The sequence below is a fragment of the Lontra canadensis genome, unplaced genomic scaffold, assembly GCF_010015895.1.
Source record: "Lontra canadensis isolate GAN:19392208 unplaced genomic scaffold, GSC_riverotter_1.0 scaffold61, whole genome shotgun sequence".
NCBI classification, from domain to species: domain Eukaryota; kingdom Metazoa; phylum Chordata; class Mammalia; order Carnivora; family Mustelidae; genus Lontra; species Lontra canadensis.
Genome location: NW_022631055.1, coordinates 11,187,909 through 11,211,297, shown reverse-complemented (window position 1 = coordinate 11,211,297; position 23,389 = coordinate 11,187,909). Strand labels below are relative to the sequence as shown.

The window sequence follows — 23,389 nt, the reverse complement described above, 5'->3', positions numbered from 1 at the left end:
AGCAGAGAAGCGTCTCCACCTTGTTGTTCCTGCCCCTCACTTCCCTTCCCTCAGTCCCCACATTCCTGGAGCCTTTGGTCCACAGCAATCAGCCTAGAGACTCTGCACTGGGGGGAGTCCGAATTCCATGGCGGCTAGGAGTAGGTAGACAGGTGAAATGTGTTCTCGGCATCCCAGGAACACTTAAAGTCTTTGTCTAGCAAAATTAGATTATCTGTGGTGGTTAATTCTTCAGGATTATACTACAGTACAATTGGGTAAGTGCATTATTCTAGGAACCTGGCCACTACTTATTTTTTTCTTTGGGAAAAATTTCCAAACAATCAATTAATAAGCACATTTCAAACAAAAGACTCTAAGTGGCGACTAACTTTTCTTGTAAATTGAGAGTTAAATTCATTTCCAGGCTAGGACACTATTTGACTTTAAGGACACACACATAAAAAATCCAGAACATATAAAATAAATTTTTAGAACACAGTCCATTGACCCTCCTGTATGAAATAAGCTACTTATGGAACTTATTATGAAATCATGGGAGAACCCCATGATTTATACATATTGTATATGTCAACATGCATACATGCATCTTAAAATTACAATTTGCCAAACAGCTTCCTTTTATATGGATAAAACAAAGTAACACTGAAGACAAAGCATGAATGCAAGAGAAGGAGGTAATAACTACCATTTTCACTAGTAGTACACCTCAGCTTTGACAATGAAAACACTAGGTACTTCTTGAAGATTGTTCAAGAGATAATGCTCAAAATGGGTTTTGTAAATCATTTATTATGATTGAAAGGGAAGAAAATGATAGGAGACAAATATTACAATTAAACATGTAACATTATTCTCTTGTAACCAATCATAATAACATACTTTGAATTTTTTAAATGGCTATATAAGCAATTTCCCAGAAAATAAAATTTTCACATCATCAGTTACAGAAAATTGATTTCTTTCCATCAAAATATTTTATCTCTGTTCTATCAAAAATAAATGCCAAGTATAAGGTACCACCATGTGAGCTAAGCCTTCACTACTTGTTCCAATTAGAAGATCTGGAGGGGTGTGTGCTTACCAGATGGTGAACTAACACTGCCTGAGAATAAAGCCTGCACACATATGTAAGCTGTGCCATGCCTCTGGCTCACCAGCTCGTGATTATTGAACAGTTTTCTGGGAACCAAGAAACTCTGTTGTATCCCAGCCTAAAAACTCTCGAGAGTCATCCCAAACTGGTAGCCAGTTTATTCTCAAAAAACCAACTTGCTTTTGCAGTGAGTAGTTGTGCCTCAAAGGATTTAGAGGAAACATTAAATGGAAATCTACTTCTATGAGGTTTTTTTGACCTTTTTTTTGTCATTGCCAATAAAGCCAAATCTTAGCTGAGCACTGTACTTCTTGGCTCTGCCCTTTCTAAGGATGCTAATATGAGATGGGATTATTTTCAAAAGGCTTAGTGCAACAACAGTACATTGCCATAGGGTGAAAGCAGCAAAGAAGAAAATATAAAGGCTCTGCCAACAAATTAATTCAGCAGCTAATATTTTTTTTTCAAATTGGTTAAAAAAGTACCACACACAAAGTGATAAATACATGTGCAAAAAATAAATACAAATTTTCTGTACATAAATAAAATTAAGTATACTCATGATTACTATTGCAATTAAACAGTTTTACAATATAATTTTCATGTCTTATCACAGTTTCATTTTTATCATGAATACTAACTACTTTGTTTTGACATATACTGGTATGAACTGCCCACTCATGTAACCCAGCAAAGTAATACATTTCTAGACTTTCTCAACTAAAATTTTACCTCCTTCAACAGAAGATTTCTCTTTTAAAAAAATATTTTGAGAATTTATGTTAAAACTATAATAAAAAAGGCCTATGTGAGGGCACAACAAAGAATTGTCTTTGCTTTCAAAGGTATTATTTAACAAAGTAAGGTCAAGATGACCCAGCACCAAATGCAATGAAATGTGGGCAATATTCCAGTGAACTTGGGCTCTCCAGTAATAGCCAAGGAATGTGGGGAATCGCTGTCTTGTTTTGAACTTTACACTCCAGTGATCTGAAAAGGTGACAGAGTATAGTTTCTAATACCACACAAGAGGTTCTGGTTACTTAACTCTCATTTTTTCACCGTGATTCACAGTGCTGGATTTACTGCACTTGCTCTAAAAATGTACCCCGAAACAGCCTCCCGCGGCTGTTTCTAACACTGTATGCTCTACTTCTTTCCAGACCCATGTCATTAATTAAGCACACATTTAATTACAGTACTTGATTTTTTGGCAGTGAGCATTTCCAAATAATCAACTGGTTTGCCAAATGAGAGTTTGGAATCTCCCTTTGCCAGAACATTTTTTTTTTTTTAAAGACAGAAAAAAACAACATCTTGTAAGATGTGTCCACTGGCAAGGCACAAAGGAGGTGGGAAAAAATGACTGAATTCTAACCCGTGTAGTCTAAGAGAAAATCAGCATGTGGGCAAATTTTGTGTTTATGTTTCATTAGTCACGTGACTATTTAAGAATCAAATGAAAGACACCCACACATTTTTAAAGTTTGGAATACCAGTGTGTGGGTGCCATGCCGCCAGGTGTAAATGAACTTATTTGCAGCTGATGCAGCCATTGCCCAGAGGACAGGAGTGAATGTTCAGGCTCCCGAGCTTTCAAAGTAAAGTGGGTCCTTTAGTCGGTCTGCTACTTGACAGAAGGGGCTGGCTTCCCACCACCCTGGCTTCCGGTCCCCGTGTCTGGGCTGAGAGCAGCGCTGGAGCAGAGAGGTGGTGAAATGTTGCCTTTTGCTGATGGAAGTTGTTTATGTAACTGGCGATCAAAAGAGTGATTTCAAGAATCTAAAACAAGAAAAATAGAATTATTAGTGCTCCAGAGAAGTTCTTGTCACTTCCAAAAGAGTAAGAGGCTGGCCACAGGTGGTCTCCATTTGCAAGTGCCCAGGCTTCCAGAATTCCCTTCTCTCCAGATCAGTGAAGTGCTTACATGTTCAGCACCATCAAGGCACTGACATATTTTCTGGCTGCTTCAACCAAAAAAAAAAAAAGAATGAGTCTTAAAAAACAATCAAATTTAGTAGCAATATTAAAAAATGTGATGATAGCGCAAGTCTATTGATTATTTTAAAGCCACATCTGTGTATAAATGAATTATGAAGTCAACTGCATCATATCAATTTTTTATTTAAATAAAGTCCTGAGTATGTCTCAGTCTTCAGTGCTTACTGGCTAACTGCCTTCACTTGAATGTCTGCCATTTAAAAAATGTTGCCGGTTCTAAAAAAAAAAAAAGTAGTCTTTTTTGGTTGACAATTTTAAGACCAAATTTTAGGAAACTCAGTTTCTCATTCTTTTTATTAAAACTGGAATTACATACTAAAATGTAGCCCTTGTGTTTACGGTTTTTGCTTACAGACATTAAAACTAAGAACAAGTAACATCTTAATTATAAAACCTTACTCTTCTCACTAAGAAGTCTATAACATGAATTATCCCACGTAAATAGGATAATATGTATAGAGCACCTGACAACAACTTACATGAAGAACACTTACTTTGAACCTTCTATGTACCAGGCACTGGGCTAAAGGATTTAACAATTGCAGCATTTAATTCTTAAGCCAAAAAAAAGTAGGTAGCATCATATAATTTTTTAGGTGAAGAAACCAAAGCTTAGCAAGATGAGGTAAGCCAGAATTTGGACCTAGAACTGTTTGACTATAAGTACATCTGTTTTCCCATCTGCAACTTAGTTTTTGCACATACATGTTTTAGCATGGAAAAAACTAGTATAAAAAAGTTAGTAGAAAGGCTTCTACTCACCTTGGGTTTTGCCATGGCAAAAAGTAACTTCTCTGTTGGTTTGTCCTTTGAATGTGTATTGTTAATTACTATCATAAAATCATCTTGATGACCTCCAAAGGTCATTAGACTCTTGTACACATAGCTGACTATTAACCTCTTCAAAGAGAAGAAAAAGTTAATATCATATACTTTTCCTTTCAAAGAAAGAGGAGAAATGATTAATAACATTTCCGTTAAAATGCTGATATTAATGAAACTAATGTAACATTATGGGCTATCTATACTTCGCTAAAAAAGAAAAATGCTGTTATTAATTATATATAATAAAAATTATTTTCTAATACAAAATCTTATGATCCAAAATAGATAGTAATGTACTAGCTTTATGTAGCCATCATTTACCTTTGTAATTAGAATACAGTTTGATTCTGATACTAATAAATCACTGTAGAAAAAAACAGAAAATACAAAAAGAAAATAAAAAGCACCCATATCCCAGCATCCAGTGGAAAATCCCTGTTAATACTTTGTATGTGCCCTTTAAGATCTCTCTCCATATGTATCTATATTAGGTTGAACCATATGAAACTGATACTTTTTAAGGTAAAAAATGGCCAAATATTGGCAAATCCATATGGTTCATCTTGATATACAGATTTTGATATAAACAGAAATAGTATCATGCATATTGTTTAGGATTCTGCTTCTTTTTAAATGTAATAACAAATCATGAATATCTTTTCATGACAACAAATGTCCTTGTATAACATCATTTTAAGTGATTTGATAGATAATCCTTTATTTAACCAATCTCCTATTGCAGGAGATTTAAATCATTTTTTATTTGTTACTATCTTAAATAATACTTCAGTGCATATTTTTTGATACATTTCATAATACCCAAACCTAATTATTTCTTTAGTTATACATCTCAATAACCGGAATTGCTATCTGAAAAAAGTAAGGACAATTTTGAGAATATTTCTAACCTCTCTTCTGGAAAAGTTACACCCAGGTACATTCCCAGCACTGCAGTCTTGCTGACACTAGATACAATCACTCTTTTAAATCTCTGCCAACCTGACTAGTGAAAAGTAGAATCTCACTGTTTTAAATTGAATGTATTTGATTACTAGTGAAATTAACATTTAAAAATACATTTGTATTTCTTCTTTGAAGAGCTTGGCTCATTTGTCTACTGGTATGTTTATCATTTCCTTATTGTTTAGTAAGGATATTAACCCTTTGCCATATGTGCTGCAAATATTTTTCCCTTTCTGTATCTAAAACAATTAAAAAAAATCAAGAAATGTAAAGCCTATAGGTAAAGGAATCTACATATCTAATGATTTGCTGGCAAGACTGTGAGCAGATAATTCTAGAACGGAACCCCCATGAGCGGCAACTGACCAGTGTCCACCTCCTGGCCTCGATGTCCATCCCCCAGGATCTAGGAAACTGGCCTACTTACTTAAGGTAACTCAATACTGGTCTACAATTTTTTTGTTGACTTTAGGTCACTGATTTTATAAACTATCTTCAAGTTACCCATTCAAGAACTAAAAAGCATTCAGGAAATATAAAGCCCTTCAAAAAGATTTTTTTTAAAGCAATTATAAGGAGAGACTACTGTAACACTAAAGAATAGTTTGATATCCAAGAAATTCTTGGTGATCCCTGACTATAGCTTGGCATAGGAGAGCCCTTTACACCTACCAGGAGAATTGAACAATTCCTGTCTGCCAGGTTTAGAAACAAAAGAAAGAACATATGAAATAGGATAGAAAGTAAAGCAAATTTCAGAGAGATATATAAACACACAGAAAGCAGTTTGACCTTATGTTTAATCATGTAAAAAGCTCTAAAATACCACATACGTGCAAGTGAAATGGTAAGTAATATTACAGAAAGTTACAGAAATTTTTACAGAAGCGCTAGGGACACCGAATTTAAACTTTGGTAAATACAGTTTCTACATTAATGTTATCTTCAAGACTTTCATTTTACACAGGAAGCAATCTTCCTAACACTATAAATGAAGAGTCGGTTTGCAAATTCAACTGTGTTTGGAGAGTCTGGGAAGCTCAGTTGGTTAAGCGTCCAACTTCTGGTTTTAACTCAGGTCATGATCTCACTGTCATGAGACTGAGCCTCAAATTGGGCTCCGCGCTGAGCTCAGAGTCTTCCTGAAACTCTCTGTCTCCCTTTGTCCCCCGACCCCCACCATGCACACTCTCTCTCTTTCTAAAATAAATAAACAAACAAACAAATGGGTAAAATCTTAAAAAAAAAAACAACTCAAAAAACCAAAAACAAATACAACTGTGGTTGCTGTTAAGTATGGTATCTTAATATTTTCTTCATAACACACTATAAAACCTGTCTGGTCTTGTTTTAAAAGATTAAATTATAATCGCAGTTGTGTTTGTAAAATGACTATTCGTTACACAGCATTAGGAAACATGTTATCTGTGGATGAGAAAAATCCTATGAAGAGAGTGGGTGGTACCCCGATCAGTGTGAAACTTCATCTTACCATGGAGTTGTACTCTAAGAGGCTTAAACCATCCTCATGGATCGCCAGCCACATGAAAGTGCTCCCGAGTGCCGATGGAGTTACAGGCTGTGAAGAGGAGCAAATACACCGTATCATAAATTCTAAGCAAAATCACAGAAAACATTTTTCCGTCAAAATGCAATGCAACATTTACAACAACAATTTCATATTAAAAATCTCTTTGGGGTGGGGAGAAAAAAAGAAGGAAATAAAACTTGGGATGAAACAATCTCTCTTGGGGCAGAGGCAGTATCACGTAATGGAAAGAGCAGTGAAACTGTTATCAGGAGATGTGGGTCGGAAGTCCAGATCTGCCATTTATTAGCTGTGCATTTGGACAAGCTACCGAGGCTCAATGTTCTCATCTTTAGCATGGGGACAAAAATGTTTAATCTTATGTTTCTTTTACTTTAAGAGGTTAATAGTTGATTAGCTAGTAGGGTTTCTATGGTGACCAAAATCCTAATGAAACAAAAAATGCCGATGTGTTTTCTAAGGTGTGTGTAGTGCTTTACATTGGTGAAGGGTTAGGATTACAAATCCACACTTTTTTGAAAGTTTATTAAATCTGATATTCAATGACTAATAACAATAGAATAAAAAGAAAATATGAAACTGTGTGATGAATGGTAAATTTCCACTAAATTTCTTATGGTAAAAAAGCAATGAAATTATATTAATAAGGAAGATCTCATCACGAACCTCCAATTAAAACCCATGAATGTTTTTGAGCATTTTGCAATGACTGCTTAACAATAACTGAATTGAACAAGAAATGAAATTCTAACAAAAACTTAACTACTTCTCTTAAACCTTATAAAAGAAGTTGAGACTATAGGGGCACCTGGGCAGCTCGGTCAGTTAAGTGTCTACCTTTGGGTCAGGTCCTGATCTCAGGGTCCTGGGATTGGCCCGCACTGAGCTCCCTGCTCAGTGGGGAGTCTGCTTCTCCCTCTGCCTCTATGCCTCACCCCCCGATGATGGATGGTGCTGAGGGTAGCATAAGAATGTGAATGTACTTAATGGCATAGAAATGTACACTTAAAAATGGTTAAAATGGTATATTTGATGTTATATATATTTATCTCCCCTCAAAGGGATGTCATTAAGCAAGGAGGTGACTTCATAGCAAAAAGGAAGAAAAGTGAGCAAAGAAAAGATGCTGCTCATATAACATGCAAATGTTACATATTATTTAGTAATATTTCTGTGCTAAAAGCACTGAACATATGATCAAAGATGGATATTTAATATTTCTTCCAATGCTGAAATCAGAATTAAAATTCATTGCAAAATGCTGCTCTACAGTTCAAATCTAGTTCTTATATTTTTAGAAGACCTATGTTCAACTCCTTGCCAATATATTAATTTTAGAGACATTTAAGCGTGCTGATGTTAATGTCCACTTACTTAGTATACAGCTTCCACGGCCAGAAGCAAATCATTTCTTACCTTTCAATGGTACAGTCGCTCATGGAAGCTGAGTACGATAGCCTAGAGTTTACGCTTGCAGTCCAAACAATCATGCGTAGATGACGAGACTGAGGTCCAAGGAGGCTAACTCATGTGCCCAAAGTGGCACAGTGATTCAGCAAACATTTATTCAGTGATACTTATGTGCAAAGCCTAACGGTGTGCACGAGAGGAGGATTTCAGGGTCAGTGAGACCTGTGTACCACTTATTAGTGAGGACCACTCAAAACGTGTATCCCTTATTAGTGAGGACAGACCAAGCATGCACACAGATCGAACACAAGACTACAAGCATTTCAGGAGCCTGAGAGAGTATAAAGTGACATGGTTCGGTAGGAAGAAGCAGAATTCAAAAGTACAGTTCTTTCTGGGGTCCTGGGCTGCCCCCCTTCCCCACTGCCGGCAGGATCCACCTCTCCTTCCTCAGTGTCCCTACAGCACTCCATCCCTGTCCCTCTTAACCTTGTTCACCAATAGTGCTTGTTTTCCAACCTGTTGCAACATGGGACTGTGAGTTCCTAGAAGTTTGGGTATAACCCATCTGAAATCATGGGCCTCTGGATCACTAGGTACATAATGTTTGGCAAACAGAAGTCACTAAATACTAAGTACTTGAGCAAACGAGTGACAGAGTGAAGGACGAGTAGGTGAGAGGCTGCCTGGCTGAAGAGAAGAAAGGTGGTTGTCTTCAGTCTTCTGGTGAACCTATGGAGCGTGAGTGACTTACGTGAGGGGCTGGGGCTGGGGACGGGGGGTGGGACGGGGGGTGGGGCGGGGGGTGGGGCGGGGGGCGGGGCGGGGAAGGTAGTGGGGCAGAGGGCACAGATGGAGAAGCTGCTGACTCCCCTGCCCTTCTTAGGGTCCCTTCATTGCTTTCTTTCCATTGTTGGGAATTTCCTTACTCCCTTTTTGGAAGCCAAATCTACTACACTTGGGGGGGGGACTGTGGTCACTGTTTGGTTCACTGAACTGAAGAGAATCAACGACACATGAGGAGGTTTTCATTCAGCGTCTCCCTCCCGTCCTTTCTTACTTTTGCAAGAAACAACTTGGCCCCAAAGAATGGCCACTTCCTGGCTACTGTCAAATAAATGCGCACACAGTCGGCAACGCTGTGTCCCCGGAGAGCCATCCATCTGGTTGACAGTCGCTGACAGAGCTGCCTAAGAAGAGAACAAAAACGAAAAGACCAAAGCAAAAACATCAGCAGTGTATTGGCCTCCCAGGGCAAAGCTCTGCTTGAGCCAATCGCAGGCATGACCGGGACACCCAGGTGTCACCCAGGAGGAGAGGTTATTTTGTGGCTCCCATCTTGCCACTGTCCACCCCTTGTCCTTTCAACCGAATTCTCATACTATTAGAGCTCTCGGCATGACCTAGGTTCCCCTCTTCCCCGCTCCTAGTCAGGCAAAGTTAAAAATTTTCTGCTACACTAACATCAAACGTTAGAGTAAATTAGACTACAAAGGTAACTTCTCATGGGAATAACTTTCATTTTAAAAGAAAAGTACAAAACATTGAGACCAAAGAATGGATCCTCAACGGTGGAATTTTAGGTGCTGCCACTCCCTGGCTTGGAGAGATGCTGGCTGTGGGTAAGATGCCTTAAATAAAATCATATGGCAACCTCTTACTCTACATAAACCAAGACTAATCTTAAATGTTTCCATTTTGGAAAACTCATGGTGAATTGGATTTGCCTCTATTTCTCAGTTGAATCAGCTTTTCTTTATATATTCTCTAAAACCAAAATTCTAAACCAGTTGAATTTAATTAAAAATTTATATTTAAAAAAATGGAATACCCTAAGAGATAAAAAGTTTTGGTACACTTCATGAAATTATAAACGCAGTACTGGCCATTTCCCCCTCTTTTATTAGAAGGATTAATTTGGGCAAGAATGAATGAGATCAAATGAAAAGGAGATCTTCTAAATTAAGGTAAAAACTTTTTCCTTAAAAAATCTTTAAATATAGATTCTCAAGTTTCTAGGCCCATCTTAAATGAAAAGACCTATAACCTCTTGGGATTCAACAGAATTAAAAAATCTTAAGAAAAATGTCATGTAAAAGAATTTTCATTTTTAAAATTTGAACAGAAGAATATCCCCAAAAGCCCAGCATAAAGAGTCACGAGTAGTTCCTTACCTTAACTGCTCTTCAGAAGAGCCATCTCTGTATCTTTTAGGATAAAATTTTTCTATGACTTGTTTTAGAGTTTGATTTGTTTTGCACTGATTAGTAACATGCCCTGCTGGAGTTGAAAAGGGCCTTTCAAAATCTCCGATCTCCACCTAATTGGAAATCCAAAGAGAAAATACAGGCTATTGAAGAGTTTTTTTAAAAATCAGGTTTATTCTTCTAAACATTCTTTATAATATAATATATAAATCTATTTGTCATGACTGAGTGATTATGGAATTTATAATCATACATAAGTATAATTGATAAGATCTAAATGGCATTTGAATTCTAATTTTGAAAAAAAATCTGTAATTCAAACATTTCCACTCCATTTCTACGCAAACCACTCTTAGTTAATGCTGTCATCTAGTAGCATTTCCTAATGGCCACTAATATTATTACCCATAATGGCAGAGGGCAATTTTTCATTTTTAAGGTACTATTTTAAAATCGCTCATAACAAAATGGAGGCTAAAAATGGAGGCTAAAAAAGGCAAAATGGAGGCTAAAAATAAAAGACAAAAAATATTTTAAAGCTATGAGAAATCTCAAAAAGTATTATTTACACTTCCTAAGGGTCTCTATTGAATATAATGGAGTAAGAACTATATTCTCATTACTTTCCTCCTAGATTTTCTGCGTAAATCATTCTGTATCCATCCCCTTATTCTGTTATTCTGGGAATAGAGCTCTCTATTCCTCTTTCTCCCGGAATGAAAGAATGTTCAATCATTACCTCTATTAGCGAGGCCAAACAGATGCCATTCTCTACCTACCCATCCATCTCTCCATCCACTTATCCACCCACTCATTCATCCAAACCTATGATGAGTCTCCATTACGTGTCAGGCGTTCTAGTAGGTGAGGTGAGATTAAAAAAAAACAACAACAAAAAAAGCTGAGCACAGTTTCTACCCTCATGGAGTTTGTGGTCTAGTAGAGGAGACTGAACTTGTTTATACTTCTAATGACTTGTGTCACGTGCCTTACATAGGGTACCAAAGAGGGCTCCAGGAGGGAGATGGAGTGGGACATTCAGATGACTATCCTACTGAACATTCAGACCCTCGTGTGCAGCACTCCCCAACAAGCAGATGGAGGGATCCTTCCAGACTTGGCGGGGTCTCCATCTTAAGAGAGCCCTCTGCCTCTAGGTAAGCTGTTAGCACAACCAGCCTCTGAGACTCTGACCCCTGTGGCTTCTCTTTTCTAGCTCTTAGTCTGACCCACTGCAGTCTAAATTCCTCATCTGAGCCTTGTCCTTATAGTGTATTCTAGCTATCTAGGTCTCTGACCCAGTTTCTTACTTGTTGGTTTCTTGGCTTGGCCCTGCTATTCAGCTCTCATCCCCATCTCCTTCCTCCTTCCCTAATTTCCTCACACCAAATACAAGCTGTTCATCTGCTGTTTAAACATACTAAAATCCTTCCCCCAGAGCAAGCTTTTTACTGTCCTCACGGACCACCAGGTCATACTCAGTACAGCTACCTGTGAAACCTAAAAGCAAAATGTCACCCCCAGGGAGATGGCAGTTGGACAAACAATCGTTACAAAAATTGGCCATTCAAGGCAACGTTTCCTCTTAAGGAACCCTATAGTGGACTTTCCAAGTTCAGCGTCCCCTCTCTGGCACCTGGCATACTGTGTGGCTTAGAATGAGTACATACGTGTTTGCAGAATAACGGAAAAGCAGCTCAGGGGATTCCCAATATGACTCACATCAACATTACGCCCTACCAGACACTATGTACAATGATTCACGGTTAGCTCCAAGAATTTCCCAAGATGGAGAATATCGACAAGGATCTACAGATATTCAAATCTACAACAGGAATAACTTTTCTTCTACAGATCTCAGATGAGTACATTTCATTTGTCTTCACAAAGACTACTCTGAAGAAAAGGGAAAGAGGTATTACCTAAATTTCCTTTCATGGATGGAGAAATTACACTTTTTAGTTAGTAACATATTCAGAATTTTCTAGGTATACATATAGTCTTACCTCTCTACTCCTTCCTCTAATTCATCTAAAACATGTTAGAAGTCTATGTCTCCAAAGTATATTATAATTTTTCTTGGAGAAACTTCCTGACAAAATTAAAAGTTGAAATAAGAAGACTAACTTAAATTTTAGCAAAAATGAGAGGATTTTGACAGAGACTCTGTGATTTTAGAGGACTAGGGACTAGAATGACAAGTGATAGGAAATTATATCTAATCCTAACACCAAGAAAATATATGGCCTATTTTTCTTTTCCTTGGCTTTTCATGACTTGCAAAAAAAAGAGAACCCTTAGTGTAGCACAGATGCTTTAAATTTTGGATGAATATAAACTTGTTACAAAAGTGAACTAAACAATCAACTATTCATTCATCCAATGGAGAATGGATTATGTGTAAGGCACTGTGCTAGGTACAAAGATGAACAGGGACAGCCCTTTCCCTCAGGGAGTCCACAGTCAGTGGTACAAAGCCAAAACAAATCAATAATAATAAGCCAGTGAGGTAAAGACAGTACTGTGCAGGACAGGACAAAACCCCCAAGACTTCAGGAAGGTTTCCTGGAATAAGTGACACCCAAGATGAGAATGAAAGGTTACACTGAAATTAACAAGTGAAGGAATGGGGATAGAGATATTCCAGGGCGGAGCACACAAACAGGTAAACATAAGAGGTAAGAAAAATGAGCCGAATGCAAGTCAGGGAATTGTGCAGGGAACCACAGTTTATGCTTTGTTGAAGCATAAATTTCAAGGCAGGGAATATTAACAGATGATGCGGAAGAGGTAGGCAGAGTCTAGAGATGGATGTCCTTCTGTGTAAATGAGGGAATGAGAGAGCTAGCTAGATTCATGTGTTTGCTAGATCTCCACCCCAGTTCCTAGTGCTGCCACACAAACCACCATGGCACAGCTTCCAGGCCCAGGCCTTAAGAAAATGGCAGCCTCCGGGGCACCTGGGTGGCTCAGTGGGTTTGCCTCTGCCTTCAGCTCAAGTCATGATCTCAGGGTTCTGGGATCGAGCCCCACATTGGGCTCTCTGCTGAGCGGAGAGCCTGCTTCCCCTGCTCCCTGCCCCTGCCTTCTGCTCTGCCTGCTTGTGATCTTTCTCTCTCTGTCAAATAAATAAATAAAATCTTAAAAAAAAAAAAAAAAAAGAAAAGAAAAAAGAAAATGGCAGCCTCCTTTCCTTGTCTCTCTTTTGGGACGTTGCTCTGCCATCCAACCACCATTCTGTGAGGAAGCACACACAGCCCCACGAAGAAGCCAGGTGCAGGTGTTGTTGCCGACAGCCCCAGGAGAAGTCCCAGCTAATAGCTGGCGTCAGACACCCGCTGTGTACGTGGACGAGTCTTCATTCACATGGGTGGACTCCAGCCTGCAGCCACAGAGTCACAGCTGGCCTTCGAGTGAGGCCAGCTGGTGCCATATGCAACACAGACAAGCTGTCCTTACTCATTTCTGCCCAAACTAGTATTTTAAGTGACAGAGTCTTAGAGTCATTGCTTATGCAGCAATAGATAACTGAAATGATCTCTCTAGCATCTGGGTGGAGGACAAATCTGTAGGGGACCAGGCCAGAGAAAGGATCACGAGTCAGAAGTCTGCCACAGGAGGGCTGGTAGGCCATGATGGTGGTCCAAACCACAGCGATGGTGGCCAGTGTGCAGATGTTGAAGAGGAACGTCTATCTAAAACTTAAAATGGGGGGGTGGGGGACACTGTGCCCTGTCGGACCAGGTGAAAAGGACGGCAGTCAGAGAGGATTCTTGGACTCGAAGCTTGCATGGGGGGCTGTGCAGAGACAGTAGCACGGTGAAGACAGAGAATGTGAAGGAAAGGAGAGAAGAAAATTAGTTCAGTTTTTGCTATGTTAAATTTAAGGAGCCCATGAAAGAAGTGAACTGGAGAAAGGATTTGGGTATCAATGACAGCTGGTAGATAAAGAGATGTCCTGGGATGGTGTGCAAAGTGCAAGGACCAAAAACCTTTGGGAATCTAAGCCTTTGTCTCAATGATATATCATAAAGTTGGCTTAACATTTTTCTTTAATTAACCTCTGCACAGACTCAGGTGCGGTGGAGACTGTCAGTTGCCTCTAATGACTATTCTCTCTTTTCTGACTAATAAAAACCTTGACTTTAGCTGTGCTCCTTGCCACCCAGCTAAGACCACATTTGCGCATCTCCCTTGTAGGCTGGCAAGTCCATATGACCAAATTTCAACCAGGGAGACGCAAATGCAAGTGTTCTATGTAACTTCCGGAAAGTTTCTCAAAGACGGGAAGGCATGCCCTGCTTCAGCTCTTCCTCCAGCATGATGCCTGGAACACTGATGTAATAGCTGGAGCTCTAGCAGCTCTCCAGGACCATGAAGAGGACATGCTATGGGAAGAAGGATGGAGAGCAAGGATAAAGTCCATGCTTCTGATGACTCTGTTGAGATGCCAGCATGCCTATCTCTTTCATAGGCATTTGAGAGACAAATATACTTCTATTTGGATTAAGTCATTATTAATTTCTGTGTGTGTGTTTATAAAATTCTGAACTTAATCCTATTATTACAATAGGCAAACCAGAGGAAGTGCTCTAGCCTTTTCAAAGACTGGTTCTTATTAGATTATTGAATGATTTCAGCATGGCACCCTCAGCCCTGCAGCTCTGCACTCAAACTCCTTTATTAAATGCACAGCCTAGAGGGATCCTTTCAAGGTAATTAAGAAACTAGGTTCCATGAGGAATACTGTCTCAGTATTCAGCAATTCTGAGTCAAACTGCAATTACAATGTCCGTAAGTTTTAAAGTGTCTATCATAGCCGGGTGAATTTAAAAAATTATAAGATATATTGTTTTGCTACATTTAAATCAATGTAGAAATTAGTATCTTACCTTAACTAAATATGACTCTATATAGCACGGAACTTACCTGAGCTAAAAGAGCCGCCATTTCTAATGCCAGGTCCTTGTTCAAAGGAAAAAGTCCATTTATTATTTGATCATTTGTCTGATACATTAACAGCAACTTTTCTCTATCAGTCTCTCCACGAGCTTGCACTGAGAAATACAGTCTAAAAAAAGCAAAAATTTTTCATTAAATGGTATTCTTACAAAGGAAGAAAGTCAAGATGAATCCAGAGGACTGATAAGGGGTTATTCTAACGTAGTTCCCCAAGTGATACAAACTTAGACTATTACTATTTGTCAGTAATCTCTGTGTCTGTTTCATGCAACATTTTTGCAGAGGAAAAGCTGTTTTGAGGTTGAGGAATGCTTCTATGCTATTTTTTTTATGCCCTAAAACACCAAATCATTAGATTCTCCTTGTTACCATACTTTAATATCAGCAGGACAACTGAGTGGCAGGAAAAGAGAGATTTAGATCCAGGATGTGCTAGGTGTAAGCTCAATTGGCTCTAAGTGGATTTTCAGCCCTTTTTTGCCCTATGTGCCTGCAGGAGAGGGCACAATAGCATCAGTTATAACATCTTTTGCACTAATTATTTCCATTGGCAGGGACTGAAAGGGCAGCAGGTCAAAATCTCAGGGAAGCATGGTAAGTGTACTCTGAAAAGCCCTTCCTTCTCAAGATTCTGATAATTCTTCTCACCCACCACATTTCAGAATCACTGGCCAGGCAGTCATTCAGTGTGGTCTCTGGAAAAAAACAAATCCTAAGCCCTCCTCATCTGTGACTCTGTGATGACAAATTGTTAACTCATAGAAGACAATGGCTGGCAACAGAAACAGATTCTTAATTCAATGCGATCAGCAAAGTGATATAAAACCAAGAGAATAAGGATTTTAACATGAAAGCCCTCTCTGTTTGGCTTAGTTTATATCTCCCCTTGAAGTTAAGAACTATGTCTTACATCAGCCCCAGCAACTTCTTTTAAGAACGTCTCCAAAGGCAAAGGAAACAAAAGTGAAATTGAACTTTTGGAACTTCAAGATAAAAAGCTTCTGCACAGCAAAGGAAACAGTCAACAAAACAAAGAGTCAACCTACGGAATGGGAGAAGTATCTGCAAATGACACTACAGACAAAGGGCTGATATCCAAGATCTATAAAGAATTCCTCAAACTCAATACCCCAAAAACAGATGATCATATCAAAAAATGGGCAGAAGACATGAACAGACGTTTCTGAAAAGAAGACATACAAATGGCTAACAGACACACAAAAAAATGTTCATTATCATTACCCATCAGGGAAATTCAAGTCAAAACCATATTGAGATACCACCTTACACCAATTAGAATGGCCAAAATTAAGAGGACAGGATAGGAAACAACAAGTGTTGGAGAGGATGGGGAGAAAGGGGAACCCTCTTACGCTGTTGGTAGGAATGCAAGTTGGTGCAGCTACTTTGGAAAAACAGTGTGGAGATTCCTCAAAAAATTAAAAATAGAGCTACCTTATGACCCTGCAATTGCATTACTGGGTATTTACCCTAAAGATACAGAGGTAGTGAAAAGAAGGGTCCTCTGTAGCCCAATGTTCATAGCAGCAATGGCCACAATCGCCAAACTGTGGAAAGAGCCAAGATGCCCTTCAAGAGATGAATGGATAAAGAAAATATAGTATAAATATATAATGGAATATTATGCAGCCATCAGAAAGGATGAATACTCAAGTTTTGTATCAACATGGATGGGACTGGAGTCAAGCAGAGAAAGTCAATTATCATATGGTTTCACTTACTTGTGGAGCATAAGGAATGGCATGGAGGACATTAGGAGAAGGAAAGGAAAAGTGAATTGGGGTAAATCAGAGGGGGAGATGAAGCATGAGAGACTGTGAACTCCAAGAAACAAACTGAGGGTTTTGGAGGGGAGGGGGTGAGAGGATGGGTGAGCCTAATGGTGGGTATTAAGGAGGGCACGTATTGCATGGAGCACTGGGTGGGGTGCATAAACAATGAATCTTGGAACACTGAAAAAAATAAAATTAAGATGTTAAAAAAAAGTCACACACACACACACACACACACACACACACACAAGAACTGTCTTATCCATCACTGTAATCCACTCGGGTTTCACTAAGTTCTTAATGAAAATTTGAATTGATACTATAGCTAGGAGGGGGAAAAGAACCAAATGTGCAAATGGCTACAGGCAAGAAGAGCTAAAGTGCATTTTCTATTCTTTCTGGCATGCCTAGAAGATGGAATCTGGGAAGGGGAAATGGAGCTTTATAGGAAAAAAGGAAAAAAAGAATCCCGGACATGCCTAGAGGAAGACCACATAAAGAGGGACTTGGACAGAATGTGAAGAGGAACCAGAGAGTCACAAAAATGATCAAGAGTCAGAAACGCAAATCCATGGTCTTGAACAGACAAGGTGTCAGCAGAATGTGATGTGAGTGTCTCCATTATGACCAGTTTCCAGGCATCCTCAGTCCTAAAGGGGCCTGCAGCAGAGGAAGTGGGCTTCTGTCCTACAGGCAGGGCCCAGGTCAGACAGCAGGGGTACTTGCAAATGTCCGCCTCCTCACTTGACACCAGGAAGTGGAATGCTGTGGGATGGAAATGTCATCACTACGAGGCCCAGTTCCGCTACCTTGACATGGAAGGGCTCTCAGCACTGCTGACGGACCCTTTGTTTGCCTCCAACTGGCTCCATATTTCATTCCTAGGAGCATGTATTTCCTGCTGTCATCTTTCTTCTCCTCTTGTTCACTTACTTCCTTCATTCTCCATTTAACTTCCCTTCCCTCTTCCGTCTGCCATGGTCCACTGATGACACTACTGAACAGTAGTCATGACCCCCCTTGCCTGCTGCCTCTATGGCGACCGCCTCAAGTCATCTGCTCAGAAGACACCATTCTGCAAAGCCTTCTTCCATATTCCCACAGTGTCCTGCACATACATACACATGTTATATTCATAGTAAGAGCCAATATGGATGGAAATTTACTGTGTGGCTGGCTCCAATCCAGATTTACATTTGCCGAACTTAGTCCTTCAGAAACCCCAGAGGTAGATCCTGTTTGCATTTCCATTTCATGTAGATGGTACCTGAGGCACAGAAATGGTAAGCGACTAGCTCAAGGCCACACAGTGAGTAGGACAGCCAGGACTGTAACCCAGGCAGTGTCTCTCCAGAGCCCCTGTTCTTCACTTTTCTGCTCTAGTGTTCCTGTTACAGGATTGATTACATTGCTAAGATTTCATGTCTGTCTGTCTCTCCCTGTAAGCTGTAAGACCCTAAAGAGTAGAGTTCTTTTCACCTTTGAGTCCCCAGGGCTTCAACAGGGCTGGACTTGGTACACAGTGAACAGATGTTTACGGCATGAGTTATTAGCCAAAAATTATTAGCCAAAAAAGCCTGAAAAGTCCCCTTCTGTAGCCTTGGGTGAGTGACCTAGCACTCTAAAGCTTCAGTTTCCTCACGTGTTTAGTTGGGGATAATTTGAACACCTGTCTCACTGGGGTGCTGTTGGGACTACATCACAAGATGCATACAAGGAGCTCAGATCAGGGCCTAGAGTGTGGTAAGTGGCCAGTACATGTTGGTTATTATTATTACTGTTAGTATTATTATTAGGGTTCTTCTCTAGTGGTCTTTGGAATTACAAGACTCTCTTCATTCTGGATTTTTTTTTGTTTTAATAGTACCAATGACCTTTATTGTTTGTAATGGGAATTGGAAGAAGAGGGGACATGACAGCTCCAGCTTCGTGGGGGCAACTCCAAAGATCTACTCTGTCTCCGTCTACCAAAAAGCCATTCTGGAAACTTTTTTAGTATGAACACACCTGGAAGAAATGGGATAAACTAGATGACCTGTCAAGATGCTTCTTGGCTTAGGAGCCAATGGATCCAGGTGCTAAAGATGGCAGAGATGGGAATGTTCATCTGTGCTCCAGAAAAATAACAAAGGACTACTGAAAATAACTTCTATTTCATAGGGTGGGGGAGGTAGAAAGAGTTGTCTTCTTCAGGGAAGGACCCTTGCCAGTTTTGTTTCATGAAAAATGTGTCTTGACTTTGGTGGTTTCAAACACACACTAAGAAACCAAACTGAATAAGCAGCTTAAACATAAACAGAATTTAAACATTAGTTTCCAAGTGGCTGCCTATGAAAACAAGTTGAAGTGCTATTAATTGGAACTTTAACCTCTATATCTAAATAATTAAAATTCCATTAACTTACTAAATATTAAATACAAATTCCATGATAGAGAGCTGGTTTCCAGTTTCGCTTATTACAGTGCTGTTTGACAGATGGAGACTCAAGTCCTTGGCCACATGATAGGTCACAGCCCATTCCCCTCCTCAATGTGTCACTGGAAATTAGGACTCATTGTCTAAGCTATTTATACATACATGCAAAGTGTGACTATATTCAGAAACATAGTACACTCTCAGAGCTGTGGTTACCCAGCCATTTCAAATCTGTGTTAAAAATTAAACCTTTTGGTTGAGTTGCTTTTTTTCCTAATGTCAAAGATATTGTCATGGGTCTTTTTTTTTTTTTGACAAGGCAATCTTTATTATACTTTATTCAAAACTCTCTTTGTCCTTTCTAATGGCATTTGCTAGACTTGGAGTATTATTCTTATCTGTGTTTCAGACTACCTTTCTCCACTTCATCCAAATTCAATTTGGGTTCCAACCACAGCCATCACAGACAGAATTAGCATGTATTAAGCATTTGTAAATTATTATCAGGAGTTGTCTTAGACATGGAAATAATTCCATTTAGTTCCAACAAAACGTCAAATTCCTGGCCCTCTCTCCATGTTGACAGATGGCAGGTCAGGTCTGAGAGTTGGCTTTCTTCCATAAAAGGTAAGATTGAAAGACAGAGCAGCAATGGGGACCTCCAGGTCAGTGCTTCTCAGAACTCAGCACACGTAAGAATCGCCTGGAAAATTGTTAAAACGCGCAGACTCCTTATGCCCAGAGATTCTGTTGGACTCAGTAGGTCTGAAGTGGGCCTAAAAATTTGCATTTCTTTTTTTTATAAAGATGTATTTATTTATTTATTTATTTGAGAGAGAGAGAGAGAGAGAAGCAGAGAGGGAGGGACAAGCGGACTCCACGCTAAGCGCAGAGCCCCACGCCGCCGGGTTTGATCCCAGGACTCTGAGATCATGACCTGAGCCAAAATCAAGAGTCAGACACTTAACCCACTGAGACACACAGGTGCCTCTAATTTGCACTTCTAATGTATTTCTACGGAATCCTGAAGCTGCAAGTCCAGGCCCGCACTTGGCGCTCCGCTCCAGCAATCACAGAACAAAATCATCTGGAAGGTCCAAGTCTTCCAGCCTGCTGTCCCTGCCCATCACCATGATAGGTCACAGCCCATTCCCCTCCTCAATGTGTCACTGGAAATTAGGACTCATTGTCTAAGCTATTTATACATACATGCAAAGTGTGACTATATTCAGAAACATAGTACACTCTCAGAGCTGTGGTTACCCAGCCATTTCAAATCTGTGTTAAAAATTAAACCTTAGACATAGATAAAGGCTACCATCAGTGGTAGCCTAGGTTCCTCCAGGTGCAGAGCCTACTAGATTTCCATTATCAAAGTCATCCTCCTTATCTCCAGGAAGCATGATTTTAAAAACCTTAGATACCAAAGCTTAACCATCACCTTCTTATTACTCAGAATCCTTGCAAATCACCACAGTTCATGAGCCCCTGTATAGAGAAGCTCCAATGGCTCATGACCACCATTCATTCAGATCAAAGGAAACCGTTCAAACGTTCAAACAGTGGATGGCCTTTAATGGCTGGCTGTCTGAGAGGAGGCCACAATATGAATGCACCATATTTGTTTAACTGTTCCCCTACTAATAAACATGTAGAGTCCCTCCCAACACTTACTTTTCACTGTCATAAAATACACGGCAAAGAAGATACTGGGATGTACTATAATACTCTCGTTCACATACGTGGGTATTTCTGTGGGACAGATCATTAGAAAAAGAAATCCCCAACTGGATCAAGGCTATCAGACTCCTTACGTTATGCAGTGTCTTTACTTCTTACACTCCAGTTTTAGGCCTATGAACATTTTCCAAAAGTTGACCTCTGAAAGAAGTAACTCTTAAATCAGTCATTCCATCAGTAATTCTCTGGTCTCATATCTTAGATTTGTTATTTTATGGGGTACAAGATCCACATAAAATCAGCAAAATACCTTTTTTTTTGTACAGTTAATGTCACCTGGTCAGTGAACACTTTTTACTAAGTACTACCTTCTGCTAATACATGGAAGAGAAGAAGATATTTGAAAAAACAGAAACAAAGAAAATCTGGTTTCTGATCATATGCCCAAGTATATTAAAAATGTATCTGTTGGGAAGATATGTGCTCCAGGCTCACTGGATTTTTTCTAGTTCCTGAAATCCTCTGAGCAACTTCCCTCCACAGGCTCTTTTCTATTCATTTCCACGGTCCACTTTCAGCCGCTTTCTGACCCTGGCATGAGCATTATTCCCTCAAAAAGGCTTGTGATGCCTCTAGCATCGGTCAGGCTTTTTCCTATGTGCTCTTCTAGAACCAAACTCTTTTCTGTCAGAGAACTTAATGTATTAATTATGTGTTCATTAGAATTACTAGCCTGTAAATTCAAAAGTTCAGGGACTGTCTCTGTGTCTGCTTTTGTTACCATTTTATCCAGAGCATCTCGCTGAGTACCTGGCTCATAGCTGAAGTTCAATAATTACAGAGAGAGAATATGAAAGAATGAGAATAAATATGAATATGTGACTTCTAAAAGACTTGAATTATTTCCTTTCTTAGGTTTGGTTTATTTTATTATTTTTTAAAGAATTTATTTATTTATTTATTTGACAGAGCGAGAGCGAGCACAAGCAGGGAGAGTGGCAGGCAGAGAGAGAGGGAGAAGCAGGCTCCCCACGGAGCAGGGATCCTGGGATGCTGACCTGAGCGTAAGGGACATGCTTAACTGACTGAGCCACCCAGGCACCCAGGTTTTGTTTATTTAAGTAATCTCCGTGCCCAACATGGGGCTCAAACTCATGACCCAGAGATCAAGTGCCACTTGCTCTTCTGAGCCAGCCAGGTGCCCCCAGAAATATTTCTTCCTACTACAGATCTTCAGTAGGGTATTTGAGTATTTAGTCTTCATGAAAAACATAATGCAAAAGAAATTTTTGAAAGTGAAAAAAATTCACCCATGTAGCGATCACCTTAAGAGAGCAGCTATTCTTTCTTATACCTTTTTCCTAATCTTTGTCCAAATCTGTATTTTTATAAAATATACCCATTCATGATTTGAAGAGACTAGAACTAGAACCAAATTTTATGTGACAGTTTCTTCTTAGAGAAGTAAGAAGTTTCTTTTATAGAAGAACAAACAAATAAATGCTGTAACTGGCAAGATTATTCAATAGGAAACCACTGGCGCATGGAAACCATTATTCAATAGGAAACCACTCTAGCATAACAGTACACCCACTCTTTGCTGTTTGGATACAGCATTACACACCTGTTTGTTCGTTTTTTAAGATTTTATTTATTTCTTTGATAGAGAAATCACAAGTAGGCAGAGAGACAGGATGCGGGGCTCAATCCCAGGACCCTGAGATCATGACCCGAGCTGAAGGCAGAGGCCCAACCCACTGAGCCACCAAGGCGCCCCTACACACCTGTTTTTATAAGTTAGTCGAACAGTTCTCGTACCTTCCCATTTCCCAGGCTGCTGTTCTTTGGAGGCCTGCTCCCATTTAGAAATAATGTCACATATCTAGAAGACAAGTGGAAAAATGGAAATTTAGAGCAATTCTCAAATCAGCATTTTTTTGAAGACAAGCATGTCTACACACTGAAAAATTTCTAATCAACATGGTCAAACCAGACAGACTGAAGCCTTTTGTCTTAAGCTTCTGTGCACTCCTGGTCTTAGACTTAATTATAAATTGCTCTTCGGTCCACTTACCCTCTTGGACACCCATTAACTTTGGACTGTGGCCATGAATTTTTTACTCAAAAAGGAATCTTAATGAAAGACTGCATGAGACTGAAAACAAGACTATTCCAGGAATTTTTTCATAATTTAGTCACTGAAGAAGCAACATTTCCACCTTCTGAGTTTCTAAAGACTGGAATTACTAAGTTATCTGGATAACTGAAGTTATCTTAAAAAACCTGAAATATAATCTTAAGATTATTTCATTGGGAAAGAAAAAAAAAAATCTTCAGGTATCAAATAAATGTTTGCTTGTTTTTTTAACAGGTCATCTAGAGAATTACAAATAAGAGCTTTCAAAAATATGTGGTAACCAGTTACTCAGCAAAGCCCCCAGCATTTACTCAGCTCAAGTCAACCAAAAAGACTAGCTTATCTTCTTG

The 23,389-nt window shown here is 39.3% G+C and overlaps 1 protein-coding gene across 4 annotated transcripts in view; it reads right to left on the bottom strand.

Moving 5' to 3' along the window:
• Nucleotides 1–1,899: 1,899 nt before the first annotated feature.
• Nucleotides 1,900–23,389, bottom strand: part of PLEKHH2 (pleckstrin homology, MyTH4 and FERM domain containing H2) — a 110,743-nt gene continuing 89,253 nt past the window's right edge. For 3 of the 4 annotated variants that reach the window (XM_032877954.1, XM_032877956.1, XM_032877955.1), the window contains 7 exons: nucleotides 22,687–22,784; nucleotides 14,981–15,122; nucleotides 10,019–10,164; nucleotides 8,905–9,034; nucleotides 6,378–6,464; nucleotides 3,860–3,997; nucleotides 1,900–2,878 (listed from right to left, as the gene is read on the bottom strand). In XM_032877954.1, coding sequence (XP_032733845.1) covers nucleotides 2,693–2,878; nucleotides 3,860–3,997; nucleotides 6,378–6,464; nucleotides 8,905–9,034; nucleotides 10,019–10,164; nucleotides 14,981–15,122; nucleotides 22,687–22,784 — 927 coding nt within the window. In that variant the 3' untranslated portion in view covers nucleotides 1,900–2,692. Of the gene's footprint in view, nucleotides 2,879–3,859; nucleotides 3,998–6,377; nucleotides 6,465–8,904; nucleotides 9,035–10,018; nucleotides 10,165–14,980; nucleotides 15,123–22,686; nucleotides 22,785–23,389 lie in introns of those variants that run through there. The other variant, XR_004385059.1, reaches the window with a different exon arrangement.